Genomic DNA, 20,047 nt, shown 5'->3' on the forward strand with positions numbered 1-20,047 from the left:
CTGTAAGTAACAATTGTCACATGAGGTTCCTAGACATGATGGCCTTTGGAGCTATTGACACATGTGTTTACCATGGTACTAAATGGTTGTGTTGCTTTAAAGACCTTTACTTCTGCCCTACAATTTTTCTTTCTCCTTCCTCGCTCTCTTGGTTGCCTTCTATGTTTTTGTCAGTCAACAGTATGTCTATCTCTAGCAGACCAAACCCTGCTAATCAATTGTTTGTCATCTGTGGTAGGCCAGGAAGCCAGAAAACCAAGCACACTCTCATTATACATCAACTAAGGAAACATAGGCTCCAGGAAAAGATCTAAAGGGCTTTTCTCTGAGTAAAGAATATGAGATAGACTGACAGTTGGAGTAATTTCTTTTGATTACTCAGAAATGTTTTTGGGATTTTCTTCCTGGTTTGCACATGATAAAAGCATTAATTGCATTTTCCAGATGAGGAAACAGGTGCCGATGAGACAGGGTGACTTGGTCAAGGTCACATGGTAGCTGAGTGGCAGAAGAAGCACTAAAGCCTGGGGTCTTCCTCATTTTTGTGGCCCTGTGAGGCTCAGCTGTGTACATGCTTTCTTTGATGGGCCAAGTAGCAGGAGCTTGGCTGGGGCAGAACTCACCATTGCCTCTTCCATGTTTCTGAACACAGGGGGCCTAAAGTGTGGGCCCACTGCTGACCCTTCCTCTCTGGAAGGTTCAGCCAAACCCACAATCCACCTGGATCCCTTCTGTTAATGCAGAGCGTGGTAAATTTCTGTGTTTACAACCCAGAGGGCTAGTTTATTGCAGCTCAGTCCTGGAGAAGACTGTTTAGTCTTATCTTCTCGGGCTATCAATGTGGACTGAGGGCTGCTTAGTTCTGACCCAGACTGAAATTAGCCACAAAACATCTAGTTCTGAGCGCACATGTGTGCCCGAGTACACACACACACACACACACACACACCCCTCAGGGAAATTAAGCCAACTGCAACTCACTGACACATCCTTTCCTCAACAGGCTGACTCCTTCCCAGAAGCCTGTGAGCTGGGCCAAGGCAAACTGGCAGGGCAGCAAAGGTCCCAGGGAACTCTGTTTATTGAGCCAGGACTGCTTCCCTGAGCAGGGTGCCTGCCTCCGGCCCCATATGTCTCAATCTCATGTCTTTCACTCATGGAGGTGGCAGGCTAAGAAGGCCCAGAGGAGAGAGATGGTGGGCCTCGGGCTGGATATTAAGAACAGAGGGCAGCTTTCGTCCACTGCACAGTTTAAGTCCTGAACTATTTTGTTCAGAGAACAAAGCCCTTATAAAAGGGTGGGACCTGAGTCTTTCCTTTTTAGGAATTCCACAGTCTGGTTGCTTCGGGTGGTGGAGGTCTAACAAAAGGCTCCAACCCCCCTGACCCTGATCTGCCCACTGCCCTGGTCAGTGAAGCCTTTAATGACTCCCAACAGCCTGACCCTATAAAGTCTAAACTATGATTCAAGACCCTGTATGGATCGGCCATAGCTTTACCTCCCTCCCAGCCCAGAATCACCCCCTTCTTTCTGCTCTCAAACTTCATGGTCTTATCTGTATCCCTCCTAATACACTTATCACTTCCCAGGGCATACCATACTTATTTTTGTGGGTCTTATCATTCTTACTGTTCTAGGCTATGAGCTCCTTAAGGGCAGGGCCTATGCTTATCTTTGTACCCTGCGTCCTTAAAACAGTACAGGATGTCATGGGGTGTTCAATAAAATGTGTTGAATTGAACCAGGAACTCTCCCACAGGGCTGAGTTCACCTCAAGAGAAACAGGACTTCCAGTGTCTCATCCATGAGCAGGAAGGATACCTCCAACCCCGCCTGCATAGAGAGCATTTTCTTTTTTTTTAAATTAACATATAATCTATTATTTGCTTCAGGGGTACAGGTCTGTGAATCATCAGTCTTACACAAGTCACAGCTCTCACCCTAGCGCATACCCTCCCCATTATCCATAACCCAGCTCCCCTTTCCCTACCCCTCCACCCACTGAGAGCATTTTCTTTTATTTCATTTTTTATTTTTTAATGTTTCTTTCATTTTATTATTACTATTTTTTTTTTTTAATGCCCACCCTCCCCTCCTATGAGAGCATTTTCCAGAGAAACCTCAAGGTCATGTGGCCCAAGCCTTGTATTTCAGAGCTAAGGAGACTGAGATTCAGGCACTAGACTCTGGACAGTGGGTGTTAAGCTTTTCGTTTACAGCTCAGAGAGCTGAGGAATGGCCCGCCCAAGCCGCTCTCCTACAGTCACACGGTTAGAAGGTGGTAGAGCTGGGGTATAACCTGGCAATGCCTGGCTCCAAACCCACTTTCTCTATTGTGAAGCCCCTCTACCCGCAGCTCCTGGAAATTCAGCTCTCCTGTGGATTTCCCAGAAAAGGGCTCTGGCAGGCCAAGGCCAGGGAGGGTTTAGGCACGGGGCAAGCAGCCCTTGGCTCCAGTCCAACCTGAGTTCCAGGGCTGGAGAAGCTATTTACCAACTCTGCCTGTCCTGCCTGGCACCACCACTACCCCAGCTGGGTCTCTTCACAGAAGACCTGTCAGGCAGGTAGGAACTTCACACAGAGCCTTTGTCTGCCGGACACCGTGTTTTCCAGCAAGAAGTTTGTGTTGGCCATGCCGGCAGGGAGCAGGGGAAGTAGAGGCCTCCAGCCTTCTGCCTGTGTGGCGCTGCTCCAAAAAGGCAGAGACCGGCTCCCAAGAGGGAAGAGGTCAGAAGGGAGGAGAGGGAGCTTCAGCCAAAAGGAGCCCAAGTAGAAACACAGGGGAGGAACCATCTGGGTGGTATTCAGGACCATGGATTAGGACCTCCTCAAGCTTAAGTCTGGTTTTTAGGCTGCCAGGCTGCGGTGGGCATGTAAGCAGCTCGGGCTAATTGGTCACTTTGGTCCAGATCCTGCCCCTTACTGCTTGTGAGACCTCCTGCGGGTGTTTGATCTTTCTGAGCCTCGATTTCCTTCTGTGTTGTGTGAGGGAATAATAGGAGTATCTTTCTGGGTGTGGAGAGGGCCAGACGCTGGGGAGTATGGAGTGTGCCAGGCACAGTAGTCGTTCAATCAATGGTGAAGACCTCCTGAATTTTTGTAAACATCCCCTCAGGTCCCAGATTTATGAACTAATAAAAGGGCAGGGCTGGAGAGAACACTGGGATAATGGTGTCGAATGACTGTCGACTGAGAAAAGGAAACAAAATCACCATGAATAGACCCACATTTAGAGGAACTCTGCCCCAGAAACAGTTGGGTAGGGGAGACAATCTGTTTCCAATTAGGGAGCAGCCAAAGGAAGAACTGTGAAATTGAGAGTTGTTGATTCATAAATGTTTTAAACTTAGTGTGTGTATGTGTTTGTGGTGGGTCTGTGTTGTGTGATATGCATGTGGTATGGGTATGGATGTGTAATATGTGTTGTATAGTGTGTCTATGTGTGTGGTGTATGTGCGTAGTATATTGTGTGTGGTATGCATGTGTGATGTGTGTGTATGTGGTGTGTGTGTGTAGTGTGTATATGTGTGTGGGGTGTGTATGTGTGTGGAGTGTGTGTGTAGGGTGTGTGGTATGAGTTGTGTGGGGTGCATATGTGTGTGTGGTATGTGTATGTGTGTGGGGGTGTATATATTGTGTGTGTGGTGTGTCTATGTGTGTGAGGTGTGGAGTGTATGTGTAGAGTGTGTATGTATGTGGGGTGTGTATGTGTGTGGAGTATGTGTGGGGTGTGTGGTATGTGTTGTGTGGGGTGTGTATGTGTGTGGGGTGTATGTTTATAGTATATTGTGTGTGGTGGGTGTGTTAGCTCTTTCGGTGGGAGGTCACCTGCTTCCTGGAGGCCTTGTCCTTCACCTTCAGTGATGCTAAACAGCAAAGGAAGTAAAGAAACTCATTATAAATCCTCAATCCTTCCACACGTGCTTTTTTGCTTCGGTCTCCCGAAGGCTCTCAGATGAGGACCATGGGGCTCTGAGGGGTCAGTTGTCTAAGCTCAGCTGTCTGGTCGGTGGCACAGGCTAACCCTAGACCCCATCTGCCCGATGTTACTAGCAGTAGCGTTGACCTGACTCCTGAGAGAACCCACCCCTCCAACACGAGGAGAGCCAGCGTTTCGTTCTCGAGTCTGATCTCAGGCAGCTTTCTTGTGGCGTGCGCCCTTGTACCTGAGCTCTGCGCTGGCTCCATGGCCTGCCACTTCCTGCACAGCCCTTCACCACTCTGGTTTTATTTTTGTCAGCTCTTCCTCTGAACCAGTCCTCACCCCAGTGAAGCAGGCTCCGTGAGAACACAAACAGCTGGGGGTGTCGGGCCTGGCCCCTGGGCTGAGGCACAAACATCCATCCTGCCTCAGCCGTCGGGCCAGAGTGTTCCGGAGACAGCTGGAGGGCCACTCTGTACATTCGGCCCGGGATCCAGCACGCCTGGGCCCCTGGAGAGTTCCAGCTTCCCGCCATTCCTGGAGGCCCCTACGAGTGGCCGCAGTGTCCTCTCCTTGGCACGTTCGCAGCAAAGTCAGGCTTCAGCTGCAGGCACTGAAGGCCACTTGTAGTTTTTCCTCCTGAGCAGCTCCCTGCGGACCCAGCAAAGGATGGGCAGGCATCTGCTGGGCTAAGCCAGGAAACGAAACTCCCACTGACAGCCTCAGACATGCTCTTGAACAGAAAAAACGGTATTAGTTTTTTTATGCCTTCACCAAGGAATTTATAGTCAAACATCTACTAAGTACCAGAGGCAGGAATAGGCTTGTTGCCCTTCTAGAGCCTACAGTCCAGTGGGGAGCCCCTTGAAAACGAAGATGGAGGCTGGGAGACCAGCACGAGACCAGACAAGCATATCCTGGGAGTGATATCCTGTGGCCGCACTTGAAGGCCAGGGCACACGCACGGTCACAGCGGTGGTTGGGAAAAGCCCTTCCGTGGGAACAAGTTCCAACGTATCGCTGGCTTTGTTGCCTGCAGCTCTGGGCCTCTGCTTTTTATGACATCTTCCCTGTGTGATGCCCGCAAATTTTTTATAGAGCTTCCGCGCCTAGGATGCAGAACGCACATATAGCCTTAATTCTTCTCCACCAATTATGCAAGAGCTCGAGATCTTCACAGGTAGTACTTAACATGCTCCCAGGCCTCTAGTATTCCCTGGGAAAGTTTGCCGTCAGGGCTGTTATAGACTCAAACGCCTTTGAAAGTGAGCTAGAGTCAGCACCCCTTTTCTCTGAGATAGAGGATTCTCCCAGAGGATAATAATGCCTGTGGGAATAACTTTGGTCCTTTGAAAAGAGGCATTTGCTCTTAAGGTCATGTGATCATGTTTGGTAAAATCTTGCTGGCTTCAAAGAGGCCGGGTAATTTCTAGAAAAACCCAGCCCTGTCACCAGAACTACTGTGGTACTGGGGAAGACGTAAAGGTTATATTGAAAAATTCTCAGGGACAGGGTGTTGCTCAAAGAAGTGCAGTCTTGGGGCACCTGAGTGGCTCAGTTGGTTAAATGACTGCCTTTGGTTCAGGTCATGATCTGAGTCCTGGGATCGAGCCCCATGTCAGAATCCCTGTTCAACGAGGAGTCTGCTTCTCCCTCTCCCTCCGCCTCTCCCCTGCTTATGCTCTCTCTGTCTCTCAAATAAATAAAATAAAACAAAATAAAATAAAATGTACAGTCTTTCAAACATACCTGAAGAGGAGGGAAGAGCCTTTCCACCAGCAATGAGCCCCAAAAGCATCCAGTAGAAGCTGTGCAGTTGTGTAAACTCAAGTCAACTGCCTTTCTCAAAATAAAGAAGTATGGTAATCCTTACCCACATACAGTGTAGAGCATTCTCAGAGGCCCAGCATATTTTCATATTTCTTTTATGTGAATTTCTAAGCTGTAAATCTGATGGCCTTAACTTCCTTTTAGACACTGTAAGTTCTATAAATGAAATCATATCCATATACTTTGTTACAAAATGTGAATTATTGACACTGAAATAAACTGTGTCAAATTTCCTTCAAATTTCCTGACATTTTTGTGTGTGGGCTTGTTTTTTTTTAAGTCCTTATGTGAAGGGGCAGGAAGAGTAAACAAACCACTCTGTCTGGTTATAATCTATAATATAGATTAGCAATCTACTCTTGCTTATTCTTTGCTATATATAATAGTGCTGTGAGAATGGGGAAAACGTTTTTCAAGATGCTGAAGTTTTTTACTGATTTTTTTTGTGATAAATAATCAATGCTACAAAAATTTCTTTTAAATAGAAAAGAAATTTTGTAAGAAGACAATATTAATCTAACCATCATGTAAGCATTCTGGACATTCTGGATGAAGGATTCTGTGATTACTTCTCTTAGATTTTTAATTCATGAGGCAGATGGGAGTAGGGAGGTGAGGGCAGAAAGAAATACATTAAAATACATTACTTGTGTTTTCTCAGATAGTGTAACTTGCTTAAATTCCTTATGTAACATTAGCAAATTAACAGCTGTTTTAATATTTAAAAAAAAAAAACAAAACAGTCCCATCAAACACACATGGCCATTAGTTAGCTGCCTTTGTGTTACGTAAGGTCTATGACTGACCCAACTTTGTAATGTTGGTTCTATTCTGTTCTAGTGCCTAGACATTTACCTTATCTCTCTAAAGGATTCTTTTCTTTAAAAAACTGAGGTATGGTTGACGCTTAATGTTACATTGATTTCAGGTGTACAACATAGTGATTGAACATTTCTTTACACCATGCTGACCATGAGGGTAGCTACTATTTGTTGCCATATAATGCTATTACAACACCATCGACCCTATTCCTTGTGCTGTGTCTTTTATGCCTGTAACTTATTCGTTCCATAACTGGAAGCCTGTACCACCCACTTTAAAAGGATTCTTAAGAGACAATGGCTTATTAGGGTAGCAGGTACTGTCCAGGCTCCTGAATAAAAATATGTATAATCATAGAAAAAGGTTATAACCAGGATCTTAGGCCAGCAGCCAACCCAGACAGAGATCATATTGGCTAGATCACAACACAGAATCTGGAAGGCCTTTTACGTTCTACACTCGCAGAGCAATCAGATTTCTGATCATACAATCCAGTAGCAGAACTAGGAGTATAATCCAGGCCTCTTGGCTTCTAGCTCAGGTCCCATCCCACTACAGAAGTGCTTTCTGGGGTGTATTTCATAAAATGTGAATCAATGTTATGTAAAAAGGAGTGCCATGGTCAAGTAAGTCCAGTAAACACTGGATGAAAGAGAATTAAATGTATTCATTTATGACAAATTTCTCAGAGTCTTTAAAACACCATTTCTTGGGTGCCTGGGTGGCTCAGTGGGTTAAAGCCTCTGCATTCAGCTCAGGTCATGATCTCAGGGTCCTGAGATCGAGCCCCGCATCGGGCTCTCTGCTCAGCAGGGAGCCTGCTTCCTCCTCTTTCTCTACTCGTGCTCTCTGTCAAATAAATAAATAAAATCTTTTAAAAAAATAAATAAAACACCATTTCTTAAGTGATCCTCCAAGAGGGGAGATGGTGAGGTGTTTTCCCCAGGTTAATTCATCCTAGAATCCTTTTGTGATGGAATATCTGCAGAGCATGTTTTGAGAGACACTACATACTGTTTTCTCTCTTAAATAAATTGGAGGTTTTTTAACAGATAAGCTCATAGCTATTGGAATAATGACTCTAGCTTAGGAAATGTTGGAGGATTCAGCTATATTTCTGGCCCATTGACGTCAACATAATGGAAGGTCTGCCATACCTGACTGGAATGACTATTGGGATGTCCCAAGATAACATTTTATCTATTTTTAAGATGACTGCTATCCAGAAACCAAGTTTGTTTAGCTTTGTTTCCCTGTTGTGGTTGCTTTGAAGATATTTTGATTCTGCACCTGGTTTGACATACAGAGGAGTCTGCTGGTCTTTCTTGATGGAAAACTTAACTCTGTAGAGGAGCCCAAACATAGTAACATGCTGCATTCCAGAAGTTCTTGATTTTTTTCCGGGACATGACTCTTTCGGGGGGTCTATTTAAAAAAAAGTTATAGATGCCCCTTTGCTTAAAATGCATATTCACAGTACAATTTGTATAAAATTTTAGGATGGTCTTGACCCTTTGATTCATTGCCCTCAAAGAGAACTGTCTAAAAACAAAATGCACACAAATGCACACACACAAGAAATGTGTAAGGGTAAGACTTTTAGTTGCCCCTCAGGAGTTATTTTTCTCTTTCTTTTGAATTACTGATCCTTGGTGCCTTGTCCACTATTTCCTATTTTGATGCTGGCTTTGTCAATGGGGCCGAAGGGCTGCCTATCCTGTTGCTTTAAATGCAGGGTTTGGGGATTTCCTGGAGCTGCTGTAAAATGTCACTCTTTTTCTTTCTGGACGCTGCCCTTTTTGGAAAGAGACACACACAGAGAGACAGAGAGACAGAGAGAGACAGAGTGGGAGGAGCGAGTGGAGGCTGAAGGGCGAGATGCATGCAGAGAACCACCATATAGAAAAAGGAAGGCAGTTGCATATACTAGGTTAGAGGTACTGTGGCTCTCTATAACTTGTCTGGAGCCAGACCTCTGCTCCTCTCTGGGCTTCAGTTTTTATATCCTTATTCAAGCAAGTTGGCCTCACTAGACCCTCTCCAGGGATTTTCTTCTGTCTCTGACCTTCCATGAAGCCAACTTCATTTTTCTTATAAACATTTTATAGTACAAAACAGTATCTCCCTTGGCTTGCCCTACTACTTTTATTTCACTTTGTCCAAAATAGAGGTTTGATTATTTCCCCTCTGTAGCTTCCTTTTCTATGTGTGTCTCTGTCTACTCAACACTGGCCTCTTGAGCCACCCTCCACCCATCTCCAGCCTTCCCTGGTTATGTTTCCTGTGGTTAAGGCTCTCTTAATCACAACTCATGATCATTCAGCCCCCTTTTTTTCCAGTATGAAGAGTCTTTCATTTCCACAAGAGGCCCCTGTGCTCTACTGCCTCTTTTGGGAGATGAGCAGAAACTAGTGCAGTACAGGCAGGAGGAAGGCACAATGCCATCTTCTGTGAGCTCAGCACTCACTGGAGAAAAGAGGATGAATCCCAACAAGTGTGCAGCTTAGCTGAGGATCCCAGGTTCCAGAAGAATTCGAATAAAGCCCCTGGAGATACAATTGAGAGGTGCTTTTCTACACTGACTCAACACAATTAAGTCGGTGCAGGGTGTGACAGTTGTAGGAACTACTGGAGAAGCGTCTGGCTGAATGGTCTTATGATTGCAAAATTCTGAGCTGGAGTTTCTATAGGCTTAGAACGCAGGCTGGGTCTGGGGATGTGTCAAAATACATGGGCTTTGGGGGGGAAAGGTGATCTGTTGCAGTTCCTGGACCCTAATTTAGCTTGTTTCTACACCCTAAGGTGTAGGAGTGATTTGGTATGGGGATTGGGGGGGGGGGGGGTTGGGGGAAGGACACAGAGATGAATGCACTAAGAAAACCTCTTGAAACTTGAATTGGGGAAGTAAAACCTTATTAGCTTTTCTTGGTACATACTATTTAAAAATATTGCATCTACTTCTTTGTGCCATGCTTCACATTAGTCTATATTTTTTTAGTCTAGAAAAGAGATTCTTGAAAATGACCCCATCAACAGCTTCTAAATATCATACTAAGCCTCCTGTACCACCACTCCCCCTCCTTCTTCACTTCTCCAACCTTAAATGGACTCCCATGATAGTAGGAGGCTCTGTGGGGGATGGGGACCAGAAATGGCTAAGACATTTAACTTTCATTTGAGAGACTCAAAGTTGAGTGGCAGAAAGAATCCAGTAGAGACCTAGGTACTGTGTAATTGACACTGAGAACTCATTCACACTCTGGCTCTGCTACTAACTAGCTGTGTGGCTCTGAGCAACTCACAAGTTCTTGGGGTCTCTGTTGGTAAGTGAAGGCTTTGGATTAGGGATACCCACATTTCCTTTATTATAAAAGTCCTTTGATTACCAGTGACCCACTCAAGCCCCATTTTCCTCATCTTTAAAACAGGGACAGTAAGATCTGTTTGACCACTCATAAAGATGGGGTAAAAGTGTATGTGAAAAGCTTGGTGAGCCTTAAAACATAATACAAATGTCAGTTATCATCATCATCCTTAGAATTCTTTATTCAACTCTCTTTCTTCAGAGTAGAAGCCTGTCTTTCTCTAGTCTTCTACCATTTCTGTTAAAGAACAATCCAGTGCCTTATAGGAAGTCCCAAAATTCAGCCCTTGGTTTGAAGAACTAGGAGGCAGATGTCAGCTCAGGGAGATGTTGTTGCAAATGACAGTGCTATCTGAAAGTTCTTCTTAAGGAAGTGGGCTAAGGCTTCCATCGGTCCCCAGAAAGAGATGGCTTCTTAGAGATCTTATGCAAGGGCATGAACAGAGTTTACTAACAAACTTGTGTTCTCAGACAGGGGTTTTCCCAGAGGATGAAAAAGCCTTGAAAGTTCCAAGGGCAATAATGGCAATTTGAGGAGCTTGTCTTTCGCCTAGCACGTGCGTGTTTCCAAGTCTTCACTGACATTCACTCATCGGTACTCCCAACACTACTTCAGCCTTTAGTGTTGCCTTTGGGGTGCCAGAAAGGGATATTACCTGAGCTTTGTATTTAGAGAAAGACCCTGGGCTGAGAATGACATTTCCTCTGTCTACACCTGGTGATTAGTTCTTCCCTGTTACCAGTGGCAAACCCTCTCATGTCTGGTCCCCTGCTACCAGGACTCCAGTGGTGCCCTCCCAGGGCCTTGCCCAGCATCATGGTGTCAGAACTGGAATGACTCCTTAAAGACTTGCTGCAGGGGCCAACTCCTTCTTTGATGGTGCAAGACTGAGGCATTCAATACACCCAGAGGGGAAGTGAAACACCCAAGGCAACACAGCTAGCTAGAGACACAGTAACCCGTCTTCAGAGACAAAAACTAGAAACTACTTTCCACCCTCACATCTCCATACACCCTAACAAATTAAACACTCTTGGTGTCCCTTGAGGAATCAATAATGCTTAAACCTGAGGGGTACTGGGAAGAGGAGAGACATCATGTATGTGTACCTGATCACCCAGCACAGCCTCTGTTGCCACCTCTGAACACTGTCTAGGCAACAGTGATGGCCCATCCTATCCAAAGTTGGAATGGGTCATTCTTAAAATAAAAGTTGAACTTCCATCATTCTGGACAGAATGAGTTAAGATGAAGGGCTTCCTCCTTTTCTCTCATCTAACACCTAATTTAACATAAGCCCATAAGCACAGGGCTTTAGGAAACAGAAAGTCGGGTTGTGAGCAATTATAATGTGAAATGAAAGTGCCCATTGTGGCCCAGAAGCCTGGGAAGCTACAGATACTACTTACCCTAAGGTAGAACATAATGACTTTTGCCAAGAACACAGCTGGATCAGCTCTGTGTTTTTCACAGAATAGGCACATAATAAATATTTGCGGATTGATTTGATGAGGAAAAATGCCTGACACTTGGATAATTTTCCATTTTTCAGATTCTTATTTTTTAATGTTTAGCAAAGGCGCAGGTGGCCAGTGTTTAATACATCTGGAAGGAATGTTGATGATAGTGGCTGTCATCTATATTTCCCAAACTGGTCTCTAAGTAACACTGCTTCTGGGGTATCTTGGGGAAAAAAAGCTCTGTGTTTAAATAGTTTGGGGAATGTTACTTAGCTTTCTACTCTGGTCTCTCAAGATGCTCAAGACTCATTAGTTATTAAAGATACTGAGAAGAGTTGCCCCCCACCAAAACCAGCTTTAACTTTGTTAAAACAATTTCTTTCCAAGTTGGTTTGATTACGTCCCTTCCAGTATTTCTCGTGATATCCATTGAAGTCCCACAAAATTAATGTTCTTTGGAAAATACCTTGGGAACTATTAAGTGAACCTGGTTTTTGAATTTTACTGGTGACAAAACAGAGATCCTGAGAGTGGTTGAAGTTCTTACAGGTAGCTAGTGGGGGGACTAGGACTAGGATCCCATTTCTTTTTTGCCTGGTTTAAACTGGTCAGCCACAACCAGCTAGAGGAGGATTCTCGAAGGTGGGTCCTGGAACACCAAACATCATGTATAAAGAAGACGGGTAAAAAAGATATGAACATTTTACTCCATAATGGGTTCTTTTGGGATAATTTGCTAAAAGCTTTAGGTTCTTTTAGCTGCTTTTAAATATGGGTAATCATATTCCACTCTTTTATTATCTCATAGATCTTGGGGGTACTTGCCCGTTGCAGCCTGCATATGCCATAGGTGCTTAATAAGTGTATTAATGAATGAAGGAAGGAAGGAAAGAACTCAGCAAAAGTCAGAGAAGGTTGGTGGCAGGGAGGAGGAAGGAAAGAATCAAGAATTGCAAAGGAGTGAGAAAAGGAAAAAATGTGGAGAAAGGGGGGTGGGTGAAAAAAAGGAGCCAGCAGTTACTGCTCAGTGGGGGAGCCATGAGGCCTGGCAGAGAAAAGAAAGGAGACAGCTGCAGGTGATGGAGAAAACAAAAACAAAACAAAACAATACAAAACTGAGTGACCAGGAAGCTTTGTTTTTAAAAAGTAAAAGTGAGTCATAAGGCTAATTCAGATGCTGGACATGCCAAGAGGCTCTTGCCCAGGAGGTTGGAATAAGCAGGAAATGCTGAGAAACTTTGTGAACTCAGATCAGGGTACCTTTATTGCACCAGTACAGGAAATGTGCAAGGCACCTTCTTAAGACCCACTATGATAACAGATGAGTAAGACAGGAATCTTGCCTTCGACAAGGTGACAGTTTAATGGGGAGGAGAGTTAGGACAGGGACTCAAATAACATAATGCTAGGCAGAATGTTTCAATATCCCCAGAGGTAAAAGTCATTACTGGGGGGAATTAGGAGACAGGAAATTCACCTGAAGTCAGGAGGCTCAAGAAGGCCTGTGGGGTTGAGCCACGAAGCATGGCTAGCATTGTACCAGGCAGAGATGGGAGATAGAGAGGCATTTCAAGGTGATATGATAAAGAACCCTCAGGAGGTGGGGAAGCATATGGAACAGTGAGAGGTCCAAGTGGGTTCCTGCCAAGGACGTGTGTGGATTGGGGGAGTGTGGAGACATGGCCAGAAAGTCTTGAAAGTCAGAAAGGCCAGAAAGTCACACCATGGGGCCTTGAATGCCTGGCTGAGGCGCTGGGGCTCCAGGCAGGCAACGGGAAGCTACTGAAAGGGGTTTTTGTTGTTGTTCAGAGAAATAATACCATTAGGGATGACTTTCAGGCAGGGTGACTGGGCAGAAAGGGGTTAAGTCAGGGGAAGGAGCTCCCCGGTGGGGGTGGAGGCAGTTTGGATGCCCAAAGACCAACAGACCATTTAGGTGTTGCACATCAGACAATCAGAAAATCTGTCCAGAGATAATGGCTGAACCCTTTCCCGAGAGAACAGACAGCAGAAGGTTCTGGTCATTTCCTCAGGGGATAGGGAAGGAGGAAGAATTAGAACACAAGAGAAGCCAAAGAGAATGTAGCCAAGAGGAGAGACACCAACAACAGCCAGGCGGGATACAGGTTTCCATCAAGAAGTTACAGCCATGATTGAGAACCCCGGCCCCGGAGCGGGGCTGTGGGAGTTTGAATCCCAGCAGCCTAACTAGTCATGATTAGCACAGGGACTTCAAAGAGTTTTCGAGTGTTTGTTTCTTCATATATGAAATGGGGGTGATTTCTATCTTCAAGGGATGTGGGCATTCACTGAGATAAAGTTCTTAGTGTACACAGTAGGAGCCAAGGAGCGAAGAGGACCCGCGGGAGAAGCAACTGTAGAGATTAAGGGTGTTCGCTGGAGGAGCATCTGGAAATGGAAGAAAGGGACCCTCCAGAAGCCCAACATTTAGCCGGGATCGCTGACTGCTCTGTGAGAGTTGGGAGTGAGCTGGTCAAAGCAGCCTCAGCCCGGTCCTCACCCCAAAGCACAGTCCTTTCGCCAACGCTTCCATCCTGCCACGCCTCCCAACCTCCCGCCCCCAGCTTCCCGCAGGTCTCCCACGCCAGCCAGTTCCAGGACCCCGACGCGCATGCGCCTTCCGGCGCCCCTACTCAGCTTTCCACGTTTCACTTCCCTCCCTTTTTCCTCCTCGGCTCCCACTCCACCGCCGCGATTGGCCAGCGGGCCTCCCCACTTCGGCCAATAAACGCCGCTCTCTCGCCCCCGTGTTACTGGGTAGAACAAAACAAAAACAAACAGAGCGAGAGGGGGCTGAGACGCTCTGAGGCGGCGGCAGAGGCTGAGCAGCGGGTCTCGGCCGGCGGACCGGGGACCTGGGCGAGCAGTGGCGACGGCGGCGGCCCGAGGGGTCAGTACCAGCGGGGCGGCTCGCACGCTCAGAACGACTGCACTCTCTCCCTCAGTCCCCGTCTCTCCTCGGAGGCAGCCGCACGTTGGGAGGGGGAGGGGGCCCGAGACCGCGGCCGGGTCGGGTCGGGGCCGGCCCGGGTGGGCGGGGGTCCGGCCTCCTCCTCGGAGCCCCGCAGGCGGGCCGCGGCTGCCCAACGCCCCGGGATGCGGAGGGCGGGCTCCGGTTCCCTCCCGGGCCGAGGCCCGGAGCGCGGCGGCGCGGGCCCGCCCCCTCCGGGACCCTCTCGGGGCTGAGCAGGGTGCGCGGGGCGCTCGCCAGCGAGGGGCTGCTCCTCATCCGCGCCAAGGCCGAGTTCTCATTTTTACTTGGAGGGGGGACGTTGGGAGGCGTGTTTCTGGCGTGACTGAAATCCTGTGAGGAAGGTTCGCGCCCTCCCCGCCCTCCTGCTCTCCCTGGAGGACCCCGGCCCAGCGTTCCCAGACCCCGGGCCCGCGCTCCGGAGCCCAGGCCCGGCCGCTCTGGTCCGGCATCCCCCGGGGCCGGCCTGGACTGGGGCCCGCGGGGTCCCGGCCTGCGCCCGCGGCGGGGAGGAAGGCCAGCCGCCGCGGGAGGGGCCGCCGGGAGGCCGACACGTGCCGGCCTCCCCGGCCCTGCGCGGACTTCGGGCGAAGGGTCGCTTTTTTGGTTTAAGTGAAAATCTCCCAGGGACAACAAAGACAGGAAGGGAGCCCTCTCTCTGTGAAACGCAGGCCGCGTCTGCTGCATCCGTCGATTCGGTGCTGCAGTGCACACGGGGAGGGGTCCTGTACCCCCCACCCGCTCCCCGCCCCGAGCTTCGCAAACTGCAGAAGTCGGTCTCTCGCGTCGCGCAGACCCTTGTGAGAACGGGCTGTGCGACCAGCAGCCGGGCAGTATCTGCAGTGATTAAAACGATCAAAAATGCAGCTTCGTGTGAACAAAAAGTCACCGCCTGTTTTTACTTGTATTTTTACTGCTGTTTTAGAATTTTGGCATTCTTACTAATTTAAGTTTTCTTAGAAACCACCGTATACTTTTCTAAAAGGGGAGCACTGCACATGCGTTTTAAGTTCCATTATTGGTATTTATGCCCTTAACTTTCCTTCATTATAGGTTTCTTAAATTCCTTACTATTTCAGCAGCGATCTTTGAATTATATTTTGATTGGTTCTCCTGTTGTAGTAATGAAAAGAAAAATAGTTGCTGGGTGTGCAAAAATAAATGACACTTTGAGGTCTTCTGCGCAGCTTTTGCATCATCGTGGCTGAATACTTTCAGCTGCTTTTTAAGTTGCTAATTAGCTGTATTGTAGCCCTGGAATGAAAACAAATAATTTTCTGGTTAACATACGGCCTAAACTTGACTAGAAACTGTCAGAGTGGTTTATGAGGTCTATTTCAGGAAACAGATTTTTGGGGTGGGGGCTGGTGGGAAGGGGAGGTTCTATCTGCTGCGGAATGTCATGGCATTTGAATGTTTCTGGTTGTAGGTTTCTGTAAAACCCACTGAAGAAATGAAAACTGTTTAATGTTAGCCTTAATTTTGTCAAACTTCTATGAATGCTTTTGTTTTCTTATGGAAAATTTTATTATTTCGTTTCAAGGATGTGGCATTTAGAATTTTTGCTTTATGTAGTTTGTTAAGTGTGGGCCAAAAATCTTACGGATTGTGGAGTAAACTGGAAAAAAGCTCCACTACTTTGAGGAAAGGAAAAACATGCAATGTGTCTTTATCTTTCTCTAAATTCTTAAAATGTCTGTGTTGCTATCAAGTGTGACTGAGTTCTTGATTGCTGTATCATTGCCTAAAGACACAGACAAGCCCCCCTCCCCAGTTAGGATTACTAAATAAAAACAAATATGGTAAGTTCTAGATAATAGTCATACTTAATAATTTTCTTTGCCCAACTGAATGTCTTTTGTGTAATAGTTTAAAATAAATATTATTTTTAGTGTTTGGAATGTAATATTTAAAGATTTGATATAACAGTAAGAGTCTGTGTTTTAATAAGCTTCTGTCTGTAAGCCCTAAAACAGAATCTTCTTGTGGGATATTAAAATCTTGTATTGAACTTGTGCAAGCAGTACTGGATTGAGAAGGTCTGGGTTCTGGTTTTTCCACTGAGCACTGTCTTTGGACAGATCATCTACCTTCTCTGAATTTTAGTTGTGTGCAGAGTGGAGTAAATAGGTCAAGGTTGTTTTGAGACGGACATGAAATAATGCCTATAAAATTCTCTGTAAAGTATAAAAGGCTTTATAAACACCAGTTAAAATAATTTCATTTCCTTTAGTAGCTAGGTTCTGCAGAAAGTATTGACAGACTTCAATGTAATTCTAGTTTAAAAAGCTCATACACACATCATAAGACATTTTCACTGTCCTAAAATATGTAACTCATATAAAATGAAACATATGGCATTTTCAGACATGAAAAACACCAAGTGCCTAGGTTTCCAAACTATTTTTGCTTATATATTTATATAAGTCTCTATATGCATATCTTTAACGGTAATTTTTTCCCCTAAATCCAGAGTTGATGGAAATTATGATATTGAAAAGTCATTATATAGAATTACATAAGTCTGTGTATTTTAAGTAGAATTAGAATAATCTCACCATTTTCTTAACTTCTGAAGTGGTATGATAGCATCCTGGTAGCCTAAGGATTATGCCTTATTAAGTTTTATCATGGTTAGCATTAAGGTGTGTGTATTTTTGTTTTACAAAATAATACCCTTTTCTGGATCAAAGGACTATAAACCTTTTAGATGTTAAAATAGTAAATATTAAGGAATTTAAAAGTTAGGTGAGGGGTGCCTAGCTGGCTCAGTCTGTGGAGCATGTGACTCAATTTCAGAGTCATGAGTTCGAGGCCCACATTGGGCCTAGAGTTTACTTAAAAAAAAAAAAAAGTTGAGTCCCAGAAGGCATCACATATTATTATTATTATTATTATTAAGTAATTTTATTAATTTATAATTTGTATTAATATAATAAATATTAATAATTTATTTATATTTATTGATATTAATGAAATGACATTTAAAAATAGGTTGTTTTATGAGAAAGGTATGCTTTTCTGCAATTAGTTTATTAGTCATTTTCATTAATTTGTGCATTTTAGATCTTGAAAGCATATTGCTAGTGAAATGATTGGGAATGCTTATATAGAACCTATATGATATGAACAGATCAGTGGTTAAGTACTGTAAGCCACCATTTTAAAAATACTTGCAGAGAGATTCTAAAATCATTTGGTTACACTTTCTGGTAATAGTTTCCATGAAAATATATTTTGATAGTCTTTCAAGTAACAGATTTATATCACTAAGTTAAATAAGAGGTAACTGATTTCATCAAAACCTTCAACATTAGTAATTTTTAAGCCATTTTAGAACTGAGGTCTATGATACTGAGATGCTAATGTCATTGTACTTATTTATTTTTTGAAGGCAAGTTTTTTTGTTGTTTACTTTTTATTTTTTAAAGAGAATGGGGGAGGCATCTGGCTGGCTCAGTGTGTAGAGGATGCAACTCCTGATATCAGGGTTATAAATTTGAGCCCCATATGGGGTGTAGAGATTACTCAAATATAAAATCTTCAAATTTTCTTTAAATTAAAAAAAAGTGGGTTTTTTAGATTATGAAAATAATAATTCTCATTGTAGAAAACATTTACAAAAATTTCTCCCAATCTCAAAGTCTTAGAACTATAATTATGGACACCTAGGTAATGAAATGGCAGACCTGTCTTCCTTCAGATATTTTACAATGTGAAAAAATAACACGGTCATGTCATATGCTTGATTAAAGCTGTTGCTTGCATTTTGTAGTAGTTCTTAAAATTCATTTGTAGTGAATTTTCCAGTATTAATTTATATCAGATTAATTATGAAGCCTGGTAGTCCTAAAAAATTTGGAGTATGTATATACTGCTTTAATTTTACTTCCAAGTTAAAGGGATGCTTTGGCACACTCAGAAACATGTTTTTTTTTTGTGAGTTTTTTTTTCTTTTTCTTTTTTTTTTTTTTGACAGAGGTACACTTGTCAGGAAGATTGAAGCCAAATATTAATAGTGGTAAACTATTTTTCAAAATAAAGAGAACTCTTTTTCAAAAAATGAAATTATGTGCTGATTTTTTTTACAGTGATTAAGTAAATTCAATTTATTAATTATATCAGTTTGGAAGATACTGAAACTTTTTTCTTTTTAAGGAAATAGATCCCAAGGGAAGACTTCCATTAGTAATATAATCAGTGCACGTGACATTAAGGAACTATGGATGTAGAAAATGAGCAAATACTGAATGTAAACCCCGCAGGTAAGCAAGACTATTTTGAACCTTGACTGTATTGTGAGCATATTTGAGGTCCTACAAAATTTTATGAAAACATAGTATTAAAACCATCTTTTTACTTTAAAACCATCTTATTGGGCACCTGGGTGGCTCAGTGGGTTCTGTTGCCTTCTGTTCAGGTCATGATCTCAGGGTCCTGGGATCGAGTCCCGCATCTATCTCTGCTCGGCAGGGGGCCTGCTTCCTCCTCTCTCTCTGCCTGCCTCTCTGCCTACTTGTGATCTCTGTCAAATAAATAAATAAAATCTTAAAAAAAAACCCCAAACCATCTTATTCATGCTACAAGAAAGTGAGTTATATTATTTTTAAAATCAAGTTTGGGATTCTTTTTTTATTTAAATATTTATTTACTTGAGAGGGAGAGAACAAGCTGGGGGAGGGGGCAGAGGAAGAGGGAGAAGCAGACTCCTTGCTGAAGAAGGAGCCCGATGTGGGGCTTCATCCCAGGACCCTGGGCTCTTGCATGACCTGAGCCGCTCAGGTGCTCCTGTGGTTCTTATTTTTATGGAAATTCTTCACATGTCCTTATCTTTCTGCCCATCCTTTCACATTCCATACACTCTTATTCTCCATTTTTTATAATAAACTGTAAGGTACAGAATGGAGAAGAATAGTAAACCTGTTCACTGATATTTTCAAATGAGCTAGTGATTTCTATAATACAAACTATTACTGGTGTTTCAATCTCTTTCCTTTTTTTTTTTTAAGATTTTATTTATTTGACAGCGATCACAAGTAGGCAGAGGCAGGCAGAGAGAGAGGAGGAAGCAAGATCCCTGCTGAGCCCGATGCGGGGCTCGATCCCAGGACCCTGAGATCATGACCTGAGCCGAAGGCAGAGGCTTAACCCATGAGCCATTAATTAGGAAAGAGATCGATCTCCTTCATAATTAATAATTTACATGTTATATTATCTATAGTATTTTTCTTGATTTTCCATGGTGCTTCAGTTAGCACCTTATCATAAAAATAGTTTCGTGGGGGGCATCTGGGTGACTCAGTGAGTTAAACCCTCTGCCTTCAGCTCAGGTCATGATCCCAGGGTCCTGGGATCAAGCCCCACATCAGGCTCCCTGCTAGCCTGCTTCCCTTCCTCTCTCTCTGCCTACTTATGATCTCTGTCAAATAAATCTTAAAAAAAAAAAAAATTCTGTGGAATAGAGGTTTAAATGTTGAGTAACTTCAGAAAACTTAAAATGTATTTATAACTTTCAGAAAAATCTTATATAGGATTTTGAAGTATCCTGAATGGTGAGAGCTTTTCCTGTTGGTATATTTTATCATATTTCATTTTTTAAAAGATTTTATTTATTTATTTGACAGATACAGATCTTAAGTAGATCCACAGACACAG

At 44.1% G+C, this 20,047-nt stretch overlaps 2 protein-coding genes across 4 annotated transcripts in view; one reads left to right on the forward strand and one right to left on the reverse strand.

Annotated features, from left to right (window-relative positions):
• The first annotated feature begins 14,052 nt into the window (after window positions 1-14,052).
• The window catches only part of PDCD4 (programmed cell death 4), a 30,526-nt gene continuing 24,531 nt past the window's right edge, over window positions 14,053-20,047 (forward strand). Inside the window, exons 1-2 of the mRNA XM_082714313.1 lie at window positions 14,053-14,311; window positions 18,551-18,657. Of these exons, the coding sequence (XP_082570439.1) occupies window positions 18,615-18,657 (43 nt within the window). The 5' untranslated portion in view covers window positions 14,053-14,311; window positions 18,551-18,614. The remainder of the gene's footprint in view (window positions 14,312-18,550; window positions 18,658-20,047) is intronic.
• Window positions 15,267-20,047, reverse strand: part of BBIP1 (BBSome interacting protein 1) — a 44,019-nt gene continuing 39,238 nt past the window's right edge. For all 3 annotated transcript variants that reach the window (XR_014306437.1, XR_014306438.1, XM_082714347.1), the window contains one exon: window positions 15,267-15,646. The gene's annotated coding sequence lies outside the window, so the exon portion shown is untranslated. The remainder of the gene's footprint in view (window positions 15,647-20,047) is intronic.

Source organism: Mustela nivalis (assembly GCF_964662115.1).
Source record: "Mustela nivalis genome assembly, chromosome: 2".
Lineage (NCBI taxonomy): Eukaryota > Metazoa > Chordata > Mammalia > Carnivora > Mustelidae > Mustela > Mustela nivalis.